Source organism: Ambystoma mexicanum, chromosome 5p, assembly GCF_040938575.1.
Source record: "Ambystoma mexicanum isolate Mex_15411 chromosome 5p, UKY_AmexF1_1, whole genome shotgun sequence".
Taxonomy (NCBI): Eukaryota; Metazoa; Chordata; class Amphibia; order Caudata; family Ambystomatidae; genus Ambystoma; species Ambystoma mexicanum.
The window spans coordinates 156,019,095-156,038,846 of record NC_090930.1 but is presented as its reverse complement, the minus strand read 5'-3'; the positions used below and the strand labels follow the sequence as shown (position 1 = coordinate 156,038,846).

The 19,752-nt window shown below is 43.8% G+C and overlaps 1 protein-coding gene across 9 annotated transcripts in view; it reads left to right on the top strand.

Moving 5' to 3' along the window:
- LOC138480812 (actin-binding protein WASF3-like) overlaps window positions 1-18,301 on the top strand; it is a 1,100,082-nt gene extending 1,081,781 nt beyond the window's left edge. For all 9 annotated transcript variants that reach the window (XM_069612569.1, XM_069612567.1, XM_069612561.1 and 6 more), the window contains 2 exons: window positions 1,007-1,398; window positions 17,858-18,301. In XM_069612569.1, coding sequence (XP_069468670.1) covers window positions 1,007-1,398; window positions 17,858-18,015 — 550 coding nt within the window. In that variant the 3' untranslated portion in view covers window positions 18,016-18,301. The remainder of the gene's footprint in view (window positions 1-1,006; window positions 1,399-17,857) is intronic.
- Window positions 18,302-19,752: the final 1,451 nt, after the last annotated feature.

Sequence of the window (19,752 nt, the reverse complement as noted above, 5' to 3'; positions counted from 1 at the left end):
TAGATGCTGGTATGGGGAGATTGGACCTGGTGGCCTTATACTTGAAATAGATGCTGGTATGGGGAGATTGGACCTGGTGGCCTTATACTTGGAATAGATGCTGGTATGGGGAGATTGGACCTGGTGGCCTTATGCTCGGGACAGATGCTGGTATGAGCACATTGGACGTGGTGGCCTTATGCTCGGGATAGATGCAGGTATGGGCAGATTGGACATGGTGGCCTTATGCTCGGGATAGATGCAGGTATGGGCAGATTGGACGCGATGGCCTTATGCCCGGGATAGATGCTAGTATGGCCAGATTGGACCAGGTGGCCTTATGCTCGGGATAGATGCAGGTATGGGCAGATTGGACCAGGTGACCTAATGCTCAGGATAGATGCTAGTATGGGCAGATTAGTCGTGGTAGACTTATGCTCGGGATAGATCGTGGTACGGGCAGATTGGACATGGAAACCTTATGCTCGGGATAGATGCTGGTATGGGCAGATTGGACGTGTTGGCCTTATGCTCTGGATAGATGCTTAAAATGTCTTAGAGGAAACGAGGAACTGTACATCATAATGTGGGGGTGTTCTGCAATGTTTGTTTTAATGTCAGAATCAGACATTGATATCTATGTAATTACTACTTGAAATGAAGACCATATACTCTTAATTTGTTTGTATTCATTTGAGGTATTTTTTTATTTGATGATGCTGTTGAACGTTTCAAACTGAAATACAATTTTAATTGAAAAAAGTAAATGTAAAATATCAAGACATTTGTAACAAGTACTTATTAAGAAACCACATCTTCCGATCCACTTACGCTACTGCCAAAATACAGGCATTTCTTTAAAACTGTAAACTGCAGAACATTGAATGCTTCTACATTTGTAATAGGGTATTTGCATAGCGCATAGCCATCTCTCAGTAAGTTATTTATACTGCATATCAAAATGAACGTATCAATATCATTCACTGGTGGTACCAATGTTTTTTTTTTCTTCTCTTTTTCTTCCTAGCCCACAGCAGAAGACAATGGCGGAATACTTTGTGCCACCCGCTCCTCCACCCCCACCTCCCATCATCCCATCAGCTCAGACTGCTTTTGACAGCCCCATTTCAGCACCTCCTCCCATGGCCCCCAACATGCCTGCCTCCATGACTCTCTCCGCTTACATCCCTGCACCTCCTCCGGCACCCCCGTGTCCATATTCTGCTTCTCCCCCTAAGACTGGTCTCCTGGGGCCTCCTGTTGCACCTCCTCCTCCCCCACCTGGTCCCCCAAGCTTTGCTGCTTCTCCTGCTCACACCGCCTCCCCATCCGCCATGAACATGGAACCACGGAAACCTCAGGTCCCGCTGATACCAATGAGTGACGCCAGGAGTGACCTGCTCGCTGCTATTCGTCGTGGTGAGTATCCAATTCATTGTAAGGTGCTATGGGACAAAAGTATGGGGTATCCAGTGATATTATCACTGGAAATAACATCGAAGGGGACTCAATATTCATTATCCAACACTTTCCCCAAATATTCTAGGACTGGAGTTTTTATTTATATAATTGCACAATTCCTAAAATATGTTGGGATGGGTCTTTAGTGCCTTTAAAAACAATATCGAGTCACCCTCCTTGTTTTTTCCAGCGATAATATCACATATAACCAAGAATGGCACAATGGACAGGAAACATTGTGTGTTGTTGACACTAAGACACCATTTCAGCGTGCTTCTTACTTATTTATCAGTATTGGGCATAGGGATGCTTTCATGCTCACCTGAGCCAGTACTGTTCGTCATTTTGCCTGGAATATCTTTCCATTGCTGTGCTGAACGCTCTGCTCTGGAGTCCCAGGCTAGGGAGTGGCGGCCATTTTGCCTCTTCCCGATTGACATCACATGTATTTAAGCAATTTTCTAATCTTATATCTACAGAATCCTCAGCCCGGGCAACTTCTCATTACGTCACCCCCTTCTCTACCCTGATGACATCCCACACCCCTTATTGCCCCTTAATTAGCTGCTGGCCGTGGCATCCTACACCCGTTACCGCTCACTCGCTACCCGTCTACGGGCATTCATAGAAATAGAAAAGGGCGAATGTCCCTTTTCTTTTTCCAATGGTGGCAGTGAACTCTGCTTTTGATGGGAAATTGAACATATGCAACACATGTCCTTCAAAAATAGAACATTTCTAAACTATGTCAGTTGTAAATAGTTGCACTGCCTTGTTCAGAGCCTACAGGGTCATAACGGCCGTGAGCTTTCACTGAGACCCTTGCTTCACTCAGGCCTACCCAGGCTCAGGCTACTGGGCCATTACCGGCCGTCTAATCCCATGAACACAGGGGAGATTGCTGTATTATTTAACAATGATGGGTTTTCCGTTTTAAGATTGGCAGTTGTCTGAACCACACCTGATATAAACCCTGGAAAAATAATGAGCTGCCAAGAGTATTCTGCTGAGTGTTCTTCATATAAGTTTGATTAATTTTACAAAAAAGCGTGGAGCGGTTGCATTGATTTTCAATATACAAAACAAATGGAAGAATTTGACAATTTATCGACCATTGAACTTTATTTGTTTACCATTTTCGGGAGTTAATTGTGACCAGTTTCTTCCCCATCTTGGACCCTTCAATATCCCACATTCTCCCTTCGTTTTAGCGATGGCCTCTATGTTCACGTATAGTCCCATCAGCATTTGATGTATTTCTTTTTTATTTTGTGCTTCTATAGCGTTTGCACCAGAGTTGTTTACAATAAATTAATGAAACGTTTGAAAAAGGTGTGTAATGATGACAGTGAAAAGCAGAAACCGAAAAAAAGAAAAAGGCAGAGAATAAGTAAATAACAGATCATTTTAGACGTAATGATGATCTAGCAAACTCTTACAAGGAAAGTCCTTCAAAACAAGCGAACCTTCATAGCAGGTCGTAAGTAATCTACCCAGCCCATCACCACAAATAAAAGAGGCGGGGTAGGGCTATTTCCCCGCAGATGGCAACCAATGGGGGAAGCTGACACACCAGTCAAGGAAGAGGTCAAGAGCCATAGTTCATAGCATCATGGCCACCAGACCAACTCATGTACTGCTAGGTGTCCCAAACATGCTGTACACACCTACTCTGACCAACTCGCATGCCAACAGCATGCCTCCATGGCGAGGGGCAGCACTCAGCAATGTGGTCAAATAGAATAAAAGGCAAAGGGCCTTGTTACGGTAAACCTGCCAGAATACCGCCCAACAGAATTACTGTTACCACCACATGGTCCGGCCGGATTACAGCTGGATTACAAGTGGTAGTGGGAGAGTTAGTCCCCATATTTTTAGAGTCCATTTTTGCCGGAATTACTGCCGATTTTGCTGATTTGCAGAAAGTGGGTGGATTTATCTCCAGAATGATGCTGGAGGTAAATCACCCACTCCAGGGCCATATACGTAGTATGACGGTGCAGGAAATGTTTTAATAATCCCATTACCGACAATTTCTTCCCGCACCACTGTACTTGTAATGAGCCCCAAAGAAAGCTCAGATCCGAAAAAGCCACAAAGGTACAGCTGTAATAGAAGACCATGCCGGGCCCCAAGATCACTGCACAAGAGACAGAAAGCAAACAGTCCATTCCACACACCACACCTGTAGCTGACCTTGCGCTTCATTCCGTTGCCACCGCTATTCAGCTCCACTAAACCCAAACATCGGCACAATGAATGGTGGAAGGGTGCAACCCCCCTTAGCATCCCGTACCCTCAGCCTCCCCGGACCACACAGACTGCCTCTTCTCTTGCTATCTATCTATCTATCTATCTATCTATCTATCTATCTATCTATCTATCTATCTATCTATCTATCTATCTAACTATCTATCTATCTATCTATCTATCTATGCTCTTGTATTGCGCCACTAACCCTGAGGCCACAGGGCGCACACAGGAGAGAAAGAAACAGACAACGAAGAACATAGAGTATAACAAAGGACAACAAGGATGGCAGGAACAAGACGGGCTCTACCAAAATCAGAAGTCATGGTATGTTATGAAGCAGACACGATAAGAGTAGTGTCAATTGCAAAAGGGTGAGGAGGCTTCGCTAAAATGACATTTTGAAGTGGAGCCACAGCATAAGCAGCACACACAAGCAGTATTGGTGGAAGGAATCTTCCAGATCCTAAGATGCCACCAGGGACTGCTCATGCAGCTTCTTAGCCACGCCACTTCAATGCAACATCACTTTGCTGCATGGCCAATGCCGGATTGTGTCGTACGATGGGCCTTATTCTTTCCAGTCTTTCTACTCTGTCACTGCTCCGGTCAGCACTGATTGGCCAGACCAAGTTTCAGATCTTCATGTTCCTCTTATTGTCAGATTAGTTAAGTAAGATGTACTAAAACAGCTTGGCTTCCTTAAGCTGCTATTCAGAATGTCCTTGCCACGCTGGTCTCTTCAGTGGATGGCGAACCACGTGTGAATGATCTTCTTGCTAATTAGTCACCCATTAGTCACTTCAAATATCCCTATCCTTATTACATGGACAAACGAGAAAGCACGCTCGAGTCTAACAAATGACAATTAGGGAGATTTCAAAAGCAATTGTATCGAATCTGTGGGCTAAATATTTGGCTCAGAATAGGCTTCGAAGAAAATTAATTTTGATAGTAAACACATTTTTAAACGGGACAATTGATAAAAGCATCAATTCTGCGCGGGCACTTTTTTTTATCTCTTTGCTGCTGTGTGAGGCATCTCCATTCATCTAAAGGAGCCTCTCCACATGCATTCTGTGCGATCCATGGAGTCAGTATTATGAAGGACAGATGGTTTCTGCGACTCTTCACTCTCCATGTGTTTTGTCTGCCGGTTTCTCCTCAAGTCTTTTCTGTTATAGGCATCTCTCCAGTTCCTCCACCGCCATACACATGACTTCATTCTAGTGGTCACAGCAACCCCAGATTTGGAACTCAGGCTTTCATGATGGAAAGTGTTGCCAGTTGTCTCCCATGCACTTCACTTCATACACTTGATGATGTGAGAGGGAGCTAAACCACATCCATCTCTGCCTGGAATGCAATGATCAATCCCTTCTTCCGCTCCCCCTGGAAGCCTATATGGGGGCTGAAAGTTGGCTTGTCCAATGGATTGGGCTTCGGTAGCTCAAGTGCTGCCTGGCCAGATGAGCACCCATAGCCCTGATCATAGACCTGTCCAATCAGCCTTGTTGGGAGAAGCCACCTTCAGGCAGCTACCGGCGACTGGGGAATAGCATTTGTTTATTCCAGAAGATGATACACACTAAAACCCATATTGTATCTGTTCCCATTTTTTTAGAATACTTCATTTCCTCTTGCACAACATTAATGAACAAATATGTAACCGTTTTTCTGTCCTTCTTTGCTTCTCCGAAGCCTACGTACGACATATTTGGAAGATGCTATCCCGTCCACCTTTTCAGAGGGCCACAACAAGAAGCATGTTGACCGCTGCCACGATGCAAATGCTTCGCAGAGAATGATCCCTGAGGATAGATTTACAGTGGAGCTCATTGCTCCTTTGGTGAGTTAGGCCATTGGAGACCGTTTTACAGAGCAAAGGTAGGCTTATAAGTGGTTTACCAGCAGTATATCTGTGCACCAAGGCATGCTACCCGAGCAGGAGCAATCTGCAAAATGGGGGCCTGGGTTAGCCCTCATGGTTAGATTTTTGTTAGGGTTTTTAACTTTTTTTTAGCTATGATGTGTTTAGGTATTGTGACTTGTTTGCAGTTTTGCCAGACATATGGGGCATGTTTAGTACACACATAAACCCAGTTCCCTTTCTTGACCGCCTAGCATCTACTTAGAACAGTAAGGGGCTGGGGGAGGCGGATTTGCATGTTGTACTTTCAGTAAAGTGTGCGGTCATAACAGGTAACAGGAGCGAAAGCGAGGGGACTAAAATCAACCATTATTAACAATTTAGAGGGGTACTTGCCCCAATGTACAGTCCTGCAACTTGTGTGGATTCAGTATATTTTGACTGTAGGGCAACAGAGTGTCTTCTCAAATCTCTCAATGTAGTGTGGAAACTACGGTACTCATTCATTGTGGCCCTAACTCTTTCCTTTTAGAGTGCTGTCAGGAATGATAGCGGTAGAGTGCCTGCCCAATCTTATTGACAAACCAAAGGATTGGGGGGCTGGGGAACAATGATCAGAAACACAGCAACATCACCTGAGAGTATGTAATCCACTGAGCAGTGATGCCAATCAGAAATGGGTCCTCTCGGAAGTCAGCCAGTGGGTGAACGAAGGACCTGTTGAACAGGTGAAAAGGCATACTCTTAGCTAAACAGACGAGAGACTGACTTTTCTCCATCAAATACCAATGTGACGAGGGCTGATGACAAACTGTGCATTCTACCAATCAGAGCTGCTTGTTCCCCGGGTGCATTGTAGCCTTTGAGTGGGTGAGTTTGAGCTCTCTCCTCATTGATTTAAAGTTCTGTGTTAACCTCCATCTTCGCTCTTGGATCCTATCCTTGCTTTATGCAAAGTCTGTAACTTGCAGTTCCCTTTGTTCTCATCCCTAAATGAGAGGCGTGCTTGGCCCCGCTTTTACTCACCTAGTTGCCTCCGTAATGTTCACATGATGTGCACCCTCCCAAGCAGCACAATCACTCACCTCGTGCACTGGAACATGGATGTGGGCAAGGTCGGGCTCCAATCACGTTTATTTAAAATACTGTGCTATCTTGTATATCTCTGGAATAGCTGCCATCTTGGATTTTGGCCTCGCTGCATGGACGGTCTGTGTTTGTTCTTGAGAAATGATATTGCCTGAAACAAGGTTTTAGAAGGGACAACTTCTTTAGACTTTTTTGTCGATATTAAACTGCAATCTGTCTCAGACTTCAACAATCATGCAATTTCCAAGGAAATAACGCAAGCCTAATAGATTGATCATTCGTGTAACTAAAGGCGTTAGGGTCTAACACCTCCCCTACTGAAATATACAACACACTGGGAGGTCAACTTTTTTAGACCATTCTTATTGCAGACCACACTGAGGATACTAATGTCGTCCACAGCATCTACCAGTGAAAACCTGGATGACAGAAGATTGGCTTTGCCTTAACAGTGCAAAGACCAAATTATTGGTCTTTGGAGCCTCTCAAGCGAGGATGAAACTAGGACCTGGTTATTCAGAGTTTTTAATCGTTGGCCATTGTATTAAGACTTTGGATAAGTTGAAAACCTTGGGAGTGATAGTAGATCAGTCCCTTGGAGCAGACACTCAGGTGGAAAACGTCATTAAAAAATCCTGATACCATTTGAGGTTACTCAGATTGGTGAAACCCTATGTCACTAGCAGGACCTGCGAAACCCTGGCCAGAGCCATTGTAATGCCCCGCACAGACTACTGAAATGCCCTCCTTGGCGGAGAAAGTAAGAACTGCACATGGAAGCTCCAAACCCTTCAAAATGATACGTTAGAATGATTAAATATGTCTCCAAAAGGGACCACATAAATCCAGCTAGGAAGGAACTCCACTGGCTGCTGTCACGTCCAGGGTTACTTTCAAAATCCTTGACACATAAATGCCTACATGGACATGCACCAAGCTATCTGAAAAATTGCTTTACCCTGCAAACGAAGGAGAGATTAACGAGATCAAACAAAACTTACCGTCTCGTCTGTCCAAAGATCAAAAGAACTTGTGGTAAGAGTCGGTCATTTTCAGTCATAGCCACCGAATGTATCTATTATGGCAGATCCACAAGACAACATTTCAGAAGGTTTTTATAATATTATGGATCTGGCCAAGACTACAAACGCTGCTTTTTTTTAAAGCTTCCTCTGGCGCTGGAAATGGACATGCCTTTGCCTAGAATGGAGGCCCACGTTTTTAGTCTGTCAAAAGAGAGGCATTAGCCAAGTGTATTTGGGATGAAATATTGAACCCAAAGTAGGAGTTAGCGAGAATGGTCACCTCTCAGAGAGCTTCGAGACTCACCGAGCTATGACACAAGGATGCCCAATGTTGCCCCTTCTCTTTTTCCATCCTCTTGACTCAAAGCTGACCCAAAATTAAAGGGGTCTCAGGGAAACGGAGATGTTAAATGTTAAATGTTAAATGTTAAAGGTATTTGTACCGCGCACCGTCACCAACGGAATTGGTCCCCAGGCGCTCTGGCGGATCTGTAAACGATAATGTGGGATGGGTTAGTAAGGTGAAGAGGGAGTAGGATAGTGAGTGGAGTGGTGTTCTGTTGGCAGCTTCAATTCGGTATACACCGGTTGCTGAGCTTTGGTGCGGGTATTGGATCGGTGTCAGTCCGCGTGTGCTGTTGCTCCGGCTTATGTGTTGTTGCAGTGTTGTGAAGTGTGTGCGGCTTGTGGTGCGAGAGATGGTTGTGTGAGTTTTTGAGTGAGATAAGTATGCAGAGTTTGAGGATTATATTGGTTAGTGGGTTACCTGACCTTTAGCATGCTGACATTCACAGTCTTGTCTAAGTGTGGCACCTGTTGGACTTCACAATCCTGGAAGCGGTGCAGGCCAATGTTCAGAATTCTATCTAGGCGTGGGCATGCCAACATTCACAATCTTATCTAGATGCGGCGCAGGCTGGTGTTCACAGTTCTAAGTGTGGCACATGCTAACATTCAAGTTTCATCTAGGCGCGGGCATGCTATCCTTCAATCAAAATCCTATCTAGATGTGACGCAGGCTAATGTTCACAATTCGATCCAAGCGTGGCCATGCCAACCTTCACAATTCTATCCAAGTGTGGACATGCTAGCATTCACAATTCCACCCAGATGCGACGCAGGCTAATGTTCACAATTCTATCTAAGTGTGGACATGCTACTATTCACAATTCTATCTAAGTGTGGACATGCTACTATTCACAATTCTATCTAAGTGTGGACATGCTACTATTCACAATTCTATCTAAGTGTGGACATGCTACTATTCACAATTCTATCTAAGTGTGGACATGCCAATATTCACAATTCTATCTAACTGTGGACATGCTAATATTTACAATTCTAAGTGTGGACATGCTAACATTTACAATTCTATCTAAGTGTGGATATGCTAGTATTTATTTACAATTCTATCTAAGTGTGGACATGCTAATATTTACAATTCTATCTAACTGTGGACATGCTAACATTTACAATTCTATCTAAGTGTGGATATGCTAGTATTTATTTACAATTCTATCTAGATGCGACGCAGGCTAATGTTCACAATTCCATCTGGAAGAGGAAATACACAAATGATATTCTGGTCTAGCTAGGAGGCCCTTCCATGACTGTTGGAAATAATGAGTACGCTCAGTGGTTAGTTCTGTTATGTCCCGGGGTGGGACGAGTCAGTCCTTGCCATTAAGATGCCTTTCTGAAAGGTGCTCCATACACTTTAAATAACTGGGCATGCACACCACAACAGACCACAGATGCAATCTAAAGCCGATACTAACTAACTTTCCAGAGATGTTAAGCATTACAGCAAGGTGCCAATCCCCCTCATGGGCTGTGCAGTAATGGTGGAAATGATAACCCGCCCTGTGCACTTCTAATTACATCTTTGAGGATTAAAGTGTCAAGATGGGGACCTGTACTGGTCGGTAAAATGGGAGGCCTTCCTTTATTTGTTTTTTTATATAGTGCTTGCACCTAAGCCTACCTAAAACATATTTACATACATCAGCCCAATCGAGGTCGGTACTCATTTTTCAACCCTGGAAGGATGAAAGGCTGAGTTGGCCTTGCCGGTATTCAAACCTGCAACCTGCAGATCACACATAGATACCAGCAGCGAGCATTCAACCCACTGAGCTATCTTCCCGGATACATATAATGCTAGCTGTTGACCTGGCCATGATTAACAGAGGGGCTGGGAGAAGGGGAGAGGACACAATTTTGAGAATGGATGTGAAGGCACACGGCACAGACTCATGCAAGGGATCGTGAATAGGTGAGCAGTGCCCTGCCACCCAGAAAAGCATTCTTGGAAATTATTGATCCCGGGCAGGGGTGGAATGGTTTCAACAAACTCCAAGTGCCAATTGGATACGGGAGAGATGAAAGCACGTGGGGGCCTCGCTAGGACCGTTTCTGTGATCACAGCAGAAATTCAGTGCCTCATTATAAGTTTGCCGGTCTGGTAGTAACGGTGCCGGTAAGCTACTGGCACCGTTGCTATTGGACCGGCAAACTACGAATTGTGCTTGCAAGTGCCTTTCTGCAGTGCAGACCGGCACCCGCAAGCAGAACTTGTCGGATGCACCGGCACCCGCAAGCAGAACTTGTCGGATGCACCGGCACCCGCAAGCAGAACTTGTCGGATGCACCGGCACCAATCATGAATCCAATCCAGCCTCCCATTCCCCTTGAGCTCTATTGGGCTCAGATGGGAATGGGAAGTAATGGGCACCGGCACCCGGCGATGGGTAATTACCGGGTCCGGCGGGGTCCCAATGACCCAGTAATTGCCCATTGCTAGGTGCTGGTATATTCACAAGTTTGGCGGCAGCCGTTCCGGTTTTACCAGCACCGCTACCACCAAATTTGTGATGAGGCTTTTTTTAAAAGGACATTCAGACTTTTGAAAAGGACATTCAGACTCGTGTGTGGAGGATGAGTGCACAACTTCTTTCTCAGACATATAAGGAGAGTTTGGGATTGCAAGACGCGATTTCCATAAAAACATGCAGAAACATGACCTTGTGAAGAGAATGCCCGACACATATGACACTGTGCCATATGTGTTTCACCTATTTGGAAGAGCCTCTAGCACATGTACTATGAAGCAGTATTATATTATATGTATTTACTGTAGCAAAGTGCAGCTTTTGGCAACCTTTGCGTGGGTCCTTACACCGCCCAGGCATTCACCCTTTCCAGGGGCTCAGAATAGCATTTTCCCACTTCAGTCGAAGTTATGCAAGAGTTTGGTGGTTTATATTTCACATATGTCTTTGTTTTCTATTTCAAGGCCTAGATCCAAGCACTACAGCGACAATTCAAACTGGAGATTAGAATTAGGTCCAATCATGGTTGGACTGGCCTATATGGAACTCTGGAGATTTCCCGGTGGGTATCTGTGCCTTGGGACTCTTTTGTGTGGTTACCTATTTTATTTCCACATTTTCTCATACGAAAAGTATTGGGATTGCTGAAAATGTGTATTATGGGGCCACTTTGAACATTATTTCCAGGACTTCTTTTGGTTCCCAGTCCAACCCTGGCTGTATTCCCCCAAACTCACTTTAGCAGCCCTTCATTATCACTTTAAAAAAAAACAGCCAAAAAGGTCTACTTTAAAAAAAAAAGGAAGGAACACCCCTGGCCGCCACGTGACCCCCGCACACCATGTTTAAAGCCCTCCACTGTCGTCACCTGCTCAATACGTGTACGTGTTTTCTTTTTTACTTTCATCTATTTTTTGCGCTTTTGCTTTCTCTTCGTCGTTATTTTCAGTAAGTTATTTGCCTGGGGGCTCTGTGTAGGCAAATCAAGCATGTCTGGTCTTCACACTGGGAACATGTCTCCCGTGACGTATTCCTAGACATCATGCACATGCGCACAGGACCACATCACATGGAGCACATTCCCTCGTGCCACCAGTCTCGGACTGGCCTGTCGGGAAACAGGGCTACGCCCGGACCAAAAATGCAAAAGGATGGTGTGGGCCAGTTCTTTTGGTCAAAGTGAGCCAGTTTGATACGTTACTTCACCATGCGGCTAGTAGTTTTGACCAGTGTTACTGAAGGAATATTCTTTAAAATGCACAATGTGCATCACATTGTATCAAAAAGCTCCTCCTTGGGTACCACTCAATAGGTCTGTCCCAAAAGGAATGCATTGCCATTTGTAACTGTGGGCCACTCTTTCATAGGTGCCCAGGACAATGTATGCCCCAGTCCCACCCTGAATACAGCAGACATTTTCCTCGTACTACTGCATCAATAAGACATTAGAAACACGTTTTTTTTTAAAACAGATACATGTATGAAGACAGAATTTCCATTTATAGAAAAAAAATGTTATATAATTATTTTTACTTTCTCCATTTAGAATGTTTCATTTGTTCTGTTTACTTTACTTTCAATGCTAATAGCGCCGGATCACGAGTTCGGCGGTAATGTAATTCCCCATTCCCCATTGAGCCCATTCGGGAATGCCCCATTCCCCACTGGGCTCAATAGGGAAAATTTGCGCTCATACCGCCGGCGGATTTCCCGCCGGCGGTAATAGCGCAAATTTTCAGTGGATTTCCCCCAGCTCAGCTAGGGCGAAATCCGCCGAAGTCCTGATATGGCGGACCCTTAAATCTGGCGGTAATAGCGCGACTGCCGGATTTAAGGGTTACCGCCAAAGTCGTGATGAGGCCCAGAATGTCTAATGCCATACAGTTCTCTGAGTGCTTGGAGTGATGATATTATACGGTCTCGCAAGATAAATCAAGAAAAGTGTGTTCTAAAAAGAAATGTCAGGATGCAAGATGGCTGCCATCACTTATCATTGAATTGTAGTTCCCTAATAGAAACTCAGCAAAAACGAACACAACATGACTGAATAAGAATGAAAGAAGCAACGTACCAAAATCAACAAATGAGTGTCAAGACCACAGCAGGAATGAACGCCCCCACAATGTGGAGACATCGCAGTGTTCCCTTCCTGAAAGATCTCCCTTGCTAGAAAAGACAACCTCACATTGTAACTTGGGTTTCAGGGGACGCTACTGCCTTCATTGAGAGAAAGACCACTCAATGGTTTGAGCACAAGGCGAGGAGGGAATTCTACCACCACTGAGCAGCAAACATTGTAGGGCCGTAGCCCCTGCAACCTACCAAGAACCAGAGTTTGCCATTTTGCATTGCAGGTCCCAAAAGGTTCCTCACTTGATACTCCATGAGTACCTAACATCTTTCCTGATGTTTGGACCACAGACCATAGTCATCTGGGTAGTGAGAAAAATGATGAGATATGACATCAGAACATTACAATGTGCATATCTTAGCATTTCTGGATTCTTTTTGGAATGAAGCTATTGTCTCTGAGTAATGGCACTGCCTGTTCTTTTCTTTCCTCTGTCTCACTCGTATTTAAATTATTGTCAATCCTCCTATTTCCATTGGCACTACCCAGGGGTGAAAGTGGAAAAAAGGAACTAGTGGTACTCTGGCTGCATCCAAAAATGAGGGAGGGGAATGGTCGGACAGAAGGCCGGGAGTCCGGGGGGGGAGGAGGGGATATCGAGTGGGGGGAGAGAGGTTGTGACCAGGATCACAAACTTTGCTTCATATAGTTGGATTTCAAGGTGTACAGTAATAATTTTGTTGGGTAGTACTTGGATTCCATGGTGGAATTTTGTGATGTCATCTGGAGTGTTTGGGTGTGAATGATAAAATGCTTGGTGAAGGTTCCAAGCCCAGGCAGTTGGAAGCCCCTGCCTGGGTGACGGGTGTGCCAGTGTTCTTGTCCTATGTAACCTACTTATATATTGTAACCTGAGCACTGGGTATAAACCTAAGAAGTAACCACATGACACCTAAGAGAGTCACTTCTTTACATTGGCGACAAGCTGGTCAAGATAAGGAACCTGCGTGCAAGGAGAGGAAATTATGGAAACAGAGCTGGAGAATCTGCTGTGGGGGGTGCAGAAGGAGAAGCAAGAGGACACACTGCCCCCAAAAACAAACCAAGTAAGACTCATCAGGGCATAGGCAGGGGGGAGGAAGAGAGCCCCATAGCAGGTGGGACCTTCAGCAGCCCATAGGTGGTGGGAGAGCTGGGTCCTGGGGCTGAGGTTGGAAGCGGGCCCTAAGGAGAAGAATGAAGCTGAGCCTTTTGATCAGAAAAGGGAAAATCTGACTTATAGTTTGGACAGAAGTGTCCCCATGCTATGAAGTGGAAGTGGTGCCCATGTGCAGAATGGAGGGGCTGTGAAGCTGTGCCTGCTCCATATACAGTTATGGATATGCGCATTAAATTCTGATCAGAAGGCGCGCCAGGTGATCACAGTTTGGGCAGTTTACAGTTGCGTGTGGTGGATATATGCCCATGAGAAGTTTCTGCCGGTATGTCTAGGGTACCTTTGAGCAGTTTGGGCAAAGTGACAGTGCAGGGACAGTTGGCAGTTGGAGCGGCCAAGTTCCGTGAGGTGCGGCGAACAGTGAGAAAATGGTGACGTAATGGAAGTGCCTGGTGGAGTCGGCGATCATTTCGAACACTCCTGGTGTCAGGATTCAATTACGGCACTGTTGGAAACCGAAGTTTCTGCATAGTAAAATGGAGAATGGTTTTGAGTAAAGAATACTAGAACATAGCTGAACGTGGCGAGGAGGTGTCTGCTTATCAATCCGTTCGCCCAGTGCCATTGTGCTCATACAGAGAGGAATGGACTATGAAATTGAGGGGAACCGACTGTAAAGAAACAAATCTAGACATCAATGTAGCTCTACAATACAGATAGTTCCAAAACACTCACTGTGCAAACAAATATACATCAAGAATAAACAAACCAGGTGCATCACGGGTGTCAGTGACTTAGAACCAACAAATCAAATCTAGACCAGCAAAAATGAATTCCATGCAATGTGTTGCCTAACACAGAAGCCCATGATCATACACCGAGGCATGCAGTTCTAGGGTAGGCAGCACATTTTAACACATGGGAAATATGGAAAATCTCAATTTCTGCTTTATGTAACACTGAAAGAATGTTCAATATTTGTTTACTTGATATTTTGACAATTATCAATTTCTATTTATTAAACTGAATGCTAATTGTTGATATTGACATGCTGAACAGGATAAAAACAGGCAATACTTATTTAGCAGGTAAGATCTACCTATTGATGCTGCAGCAGGATAGAAACTAGCAAGGTCTGCTTAAATGGAGGGTCTGGAAAATGTCAATATCTCATTGAATGGCCAAAGTGGAAATTTGCACTATCTACTGTAAATTTCAGATAACTCTTTCACTGGGAATTGTGTACTTTGACAATGGGAGACAATGGGAGGACTGCCTGTCGTTATGGTAACTGTCAACATATGGTTTACCTAGAAATGTAAAAACAATTGATACCTATGTTGCTGGGGTGTGTTAGAACAGACACTATCTTCTTCATGGGTAATATGAAAAAATCACAACTTCTACTATTGGTCAAAGTAGAACTGGCAATATCTGTGTTGTTGAGGCAAATAGGATAAAATCCTCAATTATCTAGTAATCTACAAAAAAAAGAATTCTACCACTGCTATGCGCACAATATTTTTTAAGGCACTATTTTTTGTTCGACTTTCCAAAAGGTTCCTTGATAGAGATATCCTCCCTTAAAGTGGTCTTTACATCTGTTCAGGTTTTAACTATTGTTACAGACTTCCTATGGTTTAAAGATTAAAAATGTTAATTATGAGTATTAATGGTCCCAAACAATTTTTGGGAGATAACCCCCTTAGCCATCCCTCTCTTCCTCTGAGCATGGTCTGTGATGTTTGAAAAATGTCTTGGCCTACTGAATTCTCTTAATGTGCCTTACACCGCAAGTATTTAAATTTCAGGAGAGATCATGCTCTATGCAGTGACTCTTACGTCGCCTGGAAAGATGATTGCTTAAGTCTCATTCTCCCTCTAATCATTCTGCTTATTTCTCTTATCATGCTCTTTATGACAACCATTAAAATCTGCTACATGTATGTATTTCTCTGATCTTCTTCATTCTCAAATTGCTCATCCTAGGCGTCTATTCCAAACTTGAACCTGTCTTCTCTCTCCACCTTCTCCTGATCCTTCCATGAACTCTGCCTCTGATTTTGCTTCTTTCTTTTCCTCTAAGGCTCACTCTCTCCGTCAGGATATTATTAATTCACCCTCCTCTTCCATTGAATTTACTCCTCCACCCAAACCTCCAACTTTCCTGTCGGACTTTGCTCCCTTGTCCAACTCTGATGTAACACTCCTGTTGGCCAAAGTCCACCCAACAGCAGCCCCTATAGACCATATCCCATCTACTCTCATTCCTTTAATCTATCCTTCTTTTGTGCCTTTTCTTGTTTCATTCTTTAATATTTGTCTCTCCACATCTACTTTTCCTACTGCGTTCAAACATGCTATCATCACTCCTATTCTAAAAAAAAACTCAGCCAATCCTCTTGTTGTCTCTAATTTCCGCCCCATTTCTCTTCTTCCCTACTTATCTAAGCTCCTGGAGCCCCTTGTCTATTTCCAGATCTCTTCTTTTGTTAATGAATTATCCCCTTTCCCTCATTTTCAGTCCGTGTTTCGTCCCTGTTACTCCACGAGACTGCATTAATGTGCTTTCTTAACTCTCTTCTGTCAGCTTGCCACTCTAAACACTCTTCTTTTCTCATTCGTCTTGATTTATCAGCTGCTTTTGACACTGTTGATCACTCTTTACTTCTTAATTTTCTATCTTCATTTGGTTTCAGGGGTTCTGTTCTTTCCTGGTTCTCCTCTTATCACTCTAACAGAACTTTTTCTGTTTCATGGGGTGGATAAACTTCGCCACCTCTTCCCCTTGAGCACAGTTTTCCCCAAGGTTCTGTCTTGAGTCCATTTCTATTCTCACTTTATACTTCATTACTTGCTCCTATGATTACTTCCTTTGGATACTGTCATCACTTTTATGCTGATGACAGACACCTTTTCCTAGCTTTCTCATCCTTCACACCTGAAATTCACCACCCTCTCTCTTCTTGTCTCTCTGCCATTAAATCATGGATGTCATTGCACTTTCTTACCTTGAACTCTGGAAAAACAGAGGTTCTAATTTTCCCTGCCAACTCTTTTTCTCTTCCATCATCTATTTCTTTTTCCTGCCTCTACCCTTTCTAGTTCCCTTATGCTCGAACTCTTGGTCTTTATTTGGATTCTAATCTTTCTTTTACGCTTCATATTTCCCTCACATCCCAGTCTTTCCTTTTTCATTTGTATAACATCTGCAAAGTTCGTTCCTTTCTTACCTTTCACGCAACTAACCTGCTTATTTCTTCTCTCATTTTTTTGACGTTTCTATTGTTCTGTCACGCTTTTTGGTCTCCCTTCATCTCATCTGGCTCCTTTGAAATCCATATACCACTCCTCTGTTTGTTTACTTTGTCGTCTCTCCTATCGTGATTCTATTTCAGCATCACTTGTATCTCTTGGTTGGTTACCTTTACACTCTCAACTTAAATTCCATTTTCTCTGCTTAGTCTTTAAATCTCTCTATGGGTTAGCTCCAGTCTATCTTGGCACTCTCCTGTCCTTTTACACTCCTTCTCGATCTCTTTGTTCTTCTTGTCTTTTTCAGTTGACTGTTCCCCCTCCACTGTGTGCTCAGTCTCGCTTTTGTTCCTTCCAGCTTCTAGCTTGTCTTCACTGGAACACTCTTCCTCTATCTCTTCGATCTATCACTGTCTATTATCTTTTTCGGGTCTCCTTGAAAAATCATCTTCTCCACTGTCCATGATTGTTTGTTTTCAGAGCTGATATTTGAACCTTCCCATTTTCTCATATTTTTGTACTGTTGTTTTAATATTCTGTAGAGTTCTTTGGATAAAAACGCTATATAATCTCTAATAAAATACAAATACAAAATCATTGTTGGTTCACTTTCAATAAAACAAAGGATCTTTTGAGGGGACATGGGGGTTTGCATGCTTGCATTTAGACATTTCTGTATTTGGTTGCAGTAGACATCTCTGTGCCCCATCCCCATATTTTGTAGAGGGCAAGAGGAATTGTCATGTTGCTTTACCCTCCGCTCTGACCATATTCTTTCATTTTCATAGGAATGCTTAGACCACACGCCCCCGCTGTGCTCACCAATTATTACTGGATTCTAATGAATTTCTTTGCTTTCCATGATCACAGGCTTTCAACTCCGAAAGGTCCAGGAACAGCGGGAACAGGAGGCCAAGAAGGAGCCTGTGGGCAATGACGTAGCAACGATCCTCTCCCGCAGGATTGCGGTGGAGTACAGCGAATCAGATGACGACTCTGAACTGGAGGAAAACGAGTGGTCTGATTAGCGCAGACCGGAACACTAATGCATTTTGAGTGTTACAGTATTTACTGCTCCCCTGCAACCCTGTGTCACTCGTTCTGCAGCATGTGTTTGGCAAGGCTACCACAGCAGTAAACACTGCCCCCTGCTGCCGACCTGGCCTGGTGCACAATCTCCTCCACAGCTTGCATTTATATTGCAGTGTTCCTATATCACCAGAAATTGCTGTGTCATTCTTATTGGCTCGGACTGCATGCATGAATGGAGCATACTGTGCAAGTATTTTCAAATTAAAGCCAAATGGTGCTGTGCTTCTGTCATGTTTACTAATGAGTCCCAGGGAAAAATATATGTGAACCCCCCCCAGCGCCTTGGTGTAAAGCACTCTATAAATAAATCAATCAATCAATCAATCAATAAATTGATGAGTACACGGTGGCAGCATGTTGCTGATATATAGGGAGGATAATGAGTCTCAAATTGGCCACCTTCTTGTCAGTGGGGAGCATAGGCATAGCCATTAACAATGTGGTAACCAGGGGCCAGGTTATCTGACATTTGCATCTTTGCAAAAAATTTAGCAAAGGCGCTTAGCACCAATCTTTTGGCCTATTTATGTGTTTGCATGTATCCCGCCAGTAAATCTGGTGGGATACCGCAAATGGTAAAACCGTTACCGGTGCCTGATCCGCTGGTATTGCTAACAGATTACAGGTGCCGGCAACAGTATGTTAATCTCCATTCCATGGAAGGTGGGGAGACCTGCTGGTAATACCAGCTGTTTATTTCTGGTGGGGAGCTTGACTTACCTCCAGCTCTTGGCTGTAGGTAAATTAGGCCATCCTACCAGCAAACTTGTACTCTGCTGATTCAGAAACATGTCGGTAAACAGAATTACCGGCACATTAATTCCAGACTGACAGAGTTATAATGAGGCCCCTTATATTCATGCAACGCAGAATGGAGGATAGAGGATTTGCTGCAATCCATATTACATAAAGATTTTTGCAATGGAGTGGAATTATTTTGTCCAATTTTTCTGCCAGAGTGACAGAAAGTAGAGCAAATAATAACAGTAACAAGAACAAGGTTTAGGACAAAAGGATCTAGAGGATTACCTCAAGTCACTGGAAATGTCTCTTCAGTTAAAAGTTACTGGCACCATTGCAAAGTTGGAATCTGTGTAATGGGGAAGGTGCGCACATACCCATATACCCACCAGTCAGTAAAGTTTCAGTTAAAGTCATATTGCCAGGAAGTGCACAGAGATGTTTTGTTTTTCTCACTTCTTGATCCAAGGATGTACATCAGAGGCCTGTGGTGGGTAACAGGAGGTGTTTTAAGACGTTACAGTCACAGTCAATGCTGATAAGAGAATCAGTAGTAAAACGGACCCATTATAAAGAGTTTATTTCTGCTTCAAAATGAGTTCTTCTCTAACAATGGATTTCTGACACAGTTCATAAATCATCACAATCTAACCAACCAGCAAAAAGAACAATAATGCTGAGAACAACAACCGATAGTCATCCAGTTGCGCAAGTGACAGAAGCAATATGTCAGTAGTGAGCAATAATGCCCCAATAATACAATTGAAGAGGGGAGATAGAAGTATTTCAAACACGGGACTTCATTCCAGTTTTGTCTACTTTTGTTAGTCAGTGGGGTTTATTCTATTATTTGGTGCATTCAGAAAAAATGTTTCCTTCTCAACGAAACACAGACACAACAGGTTTACCAGTTTCCATGAGGACAGAGATTG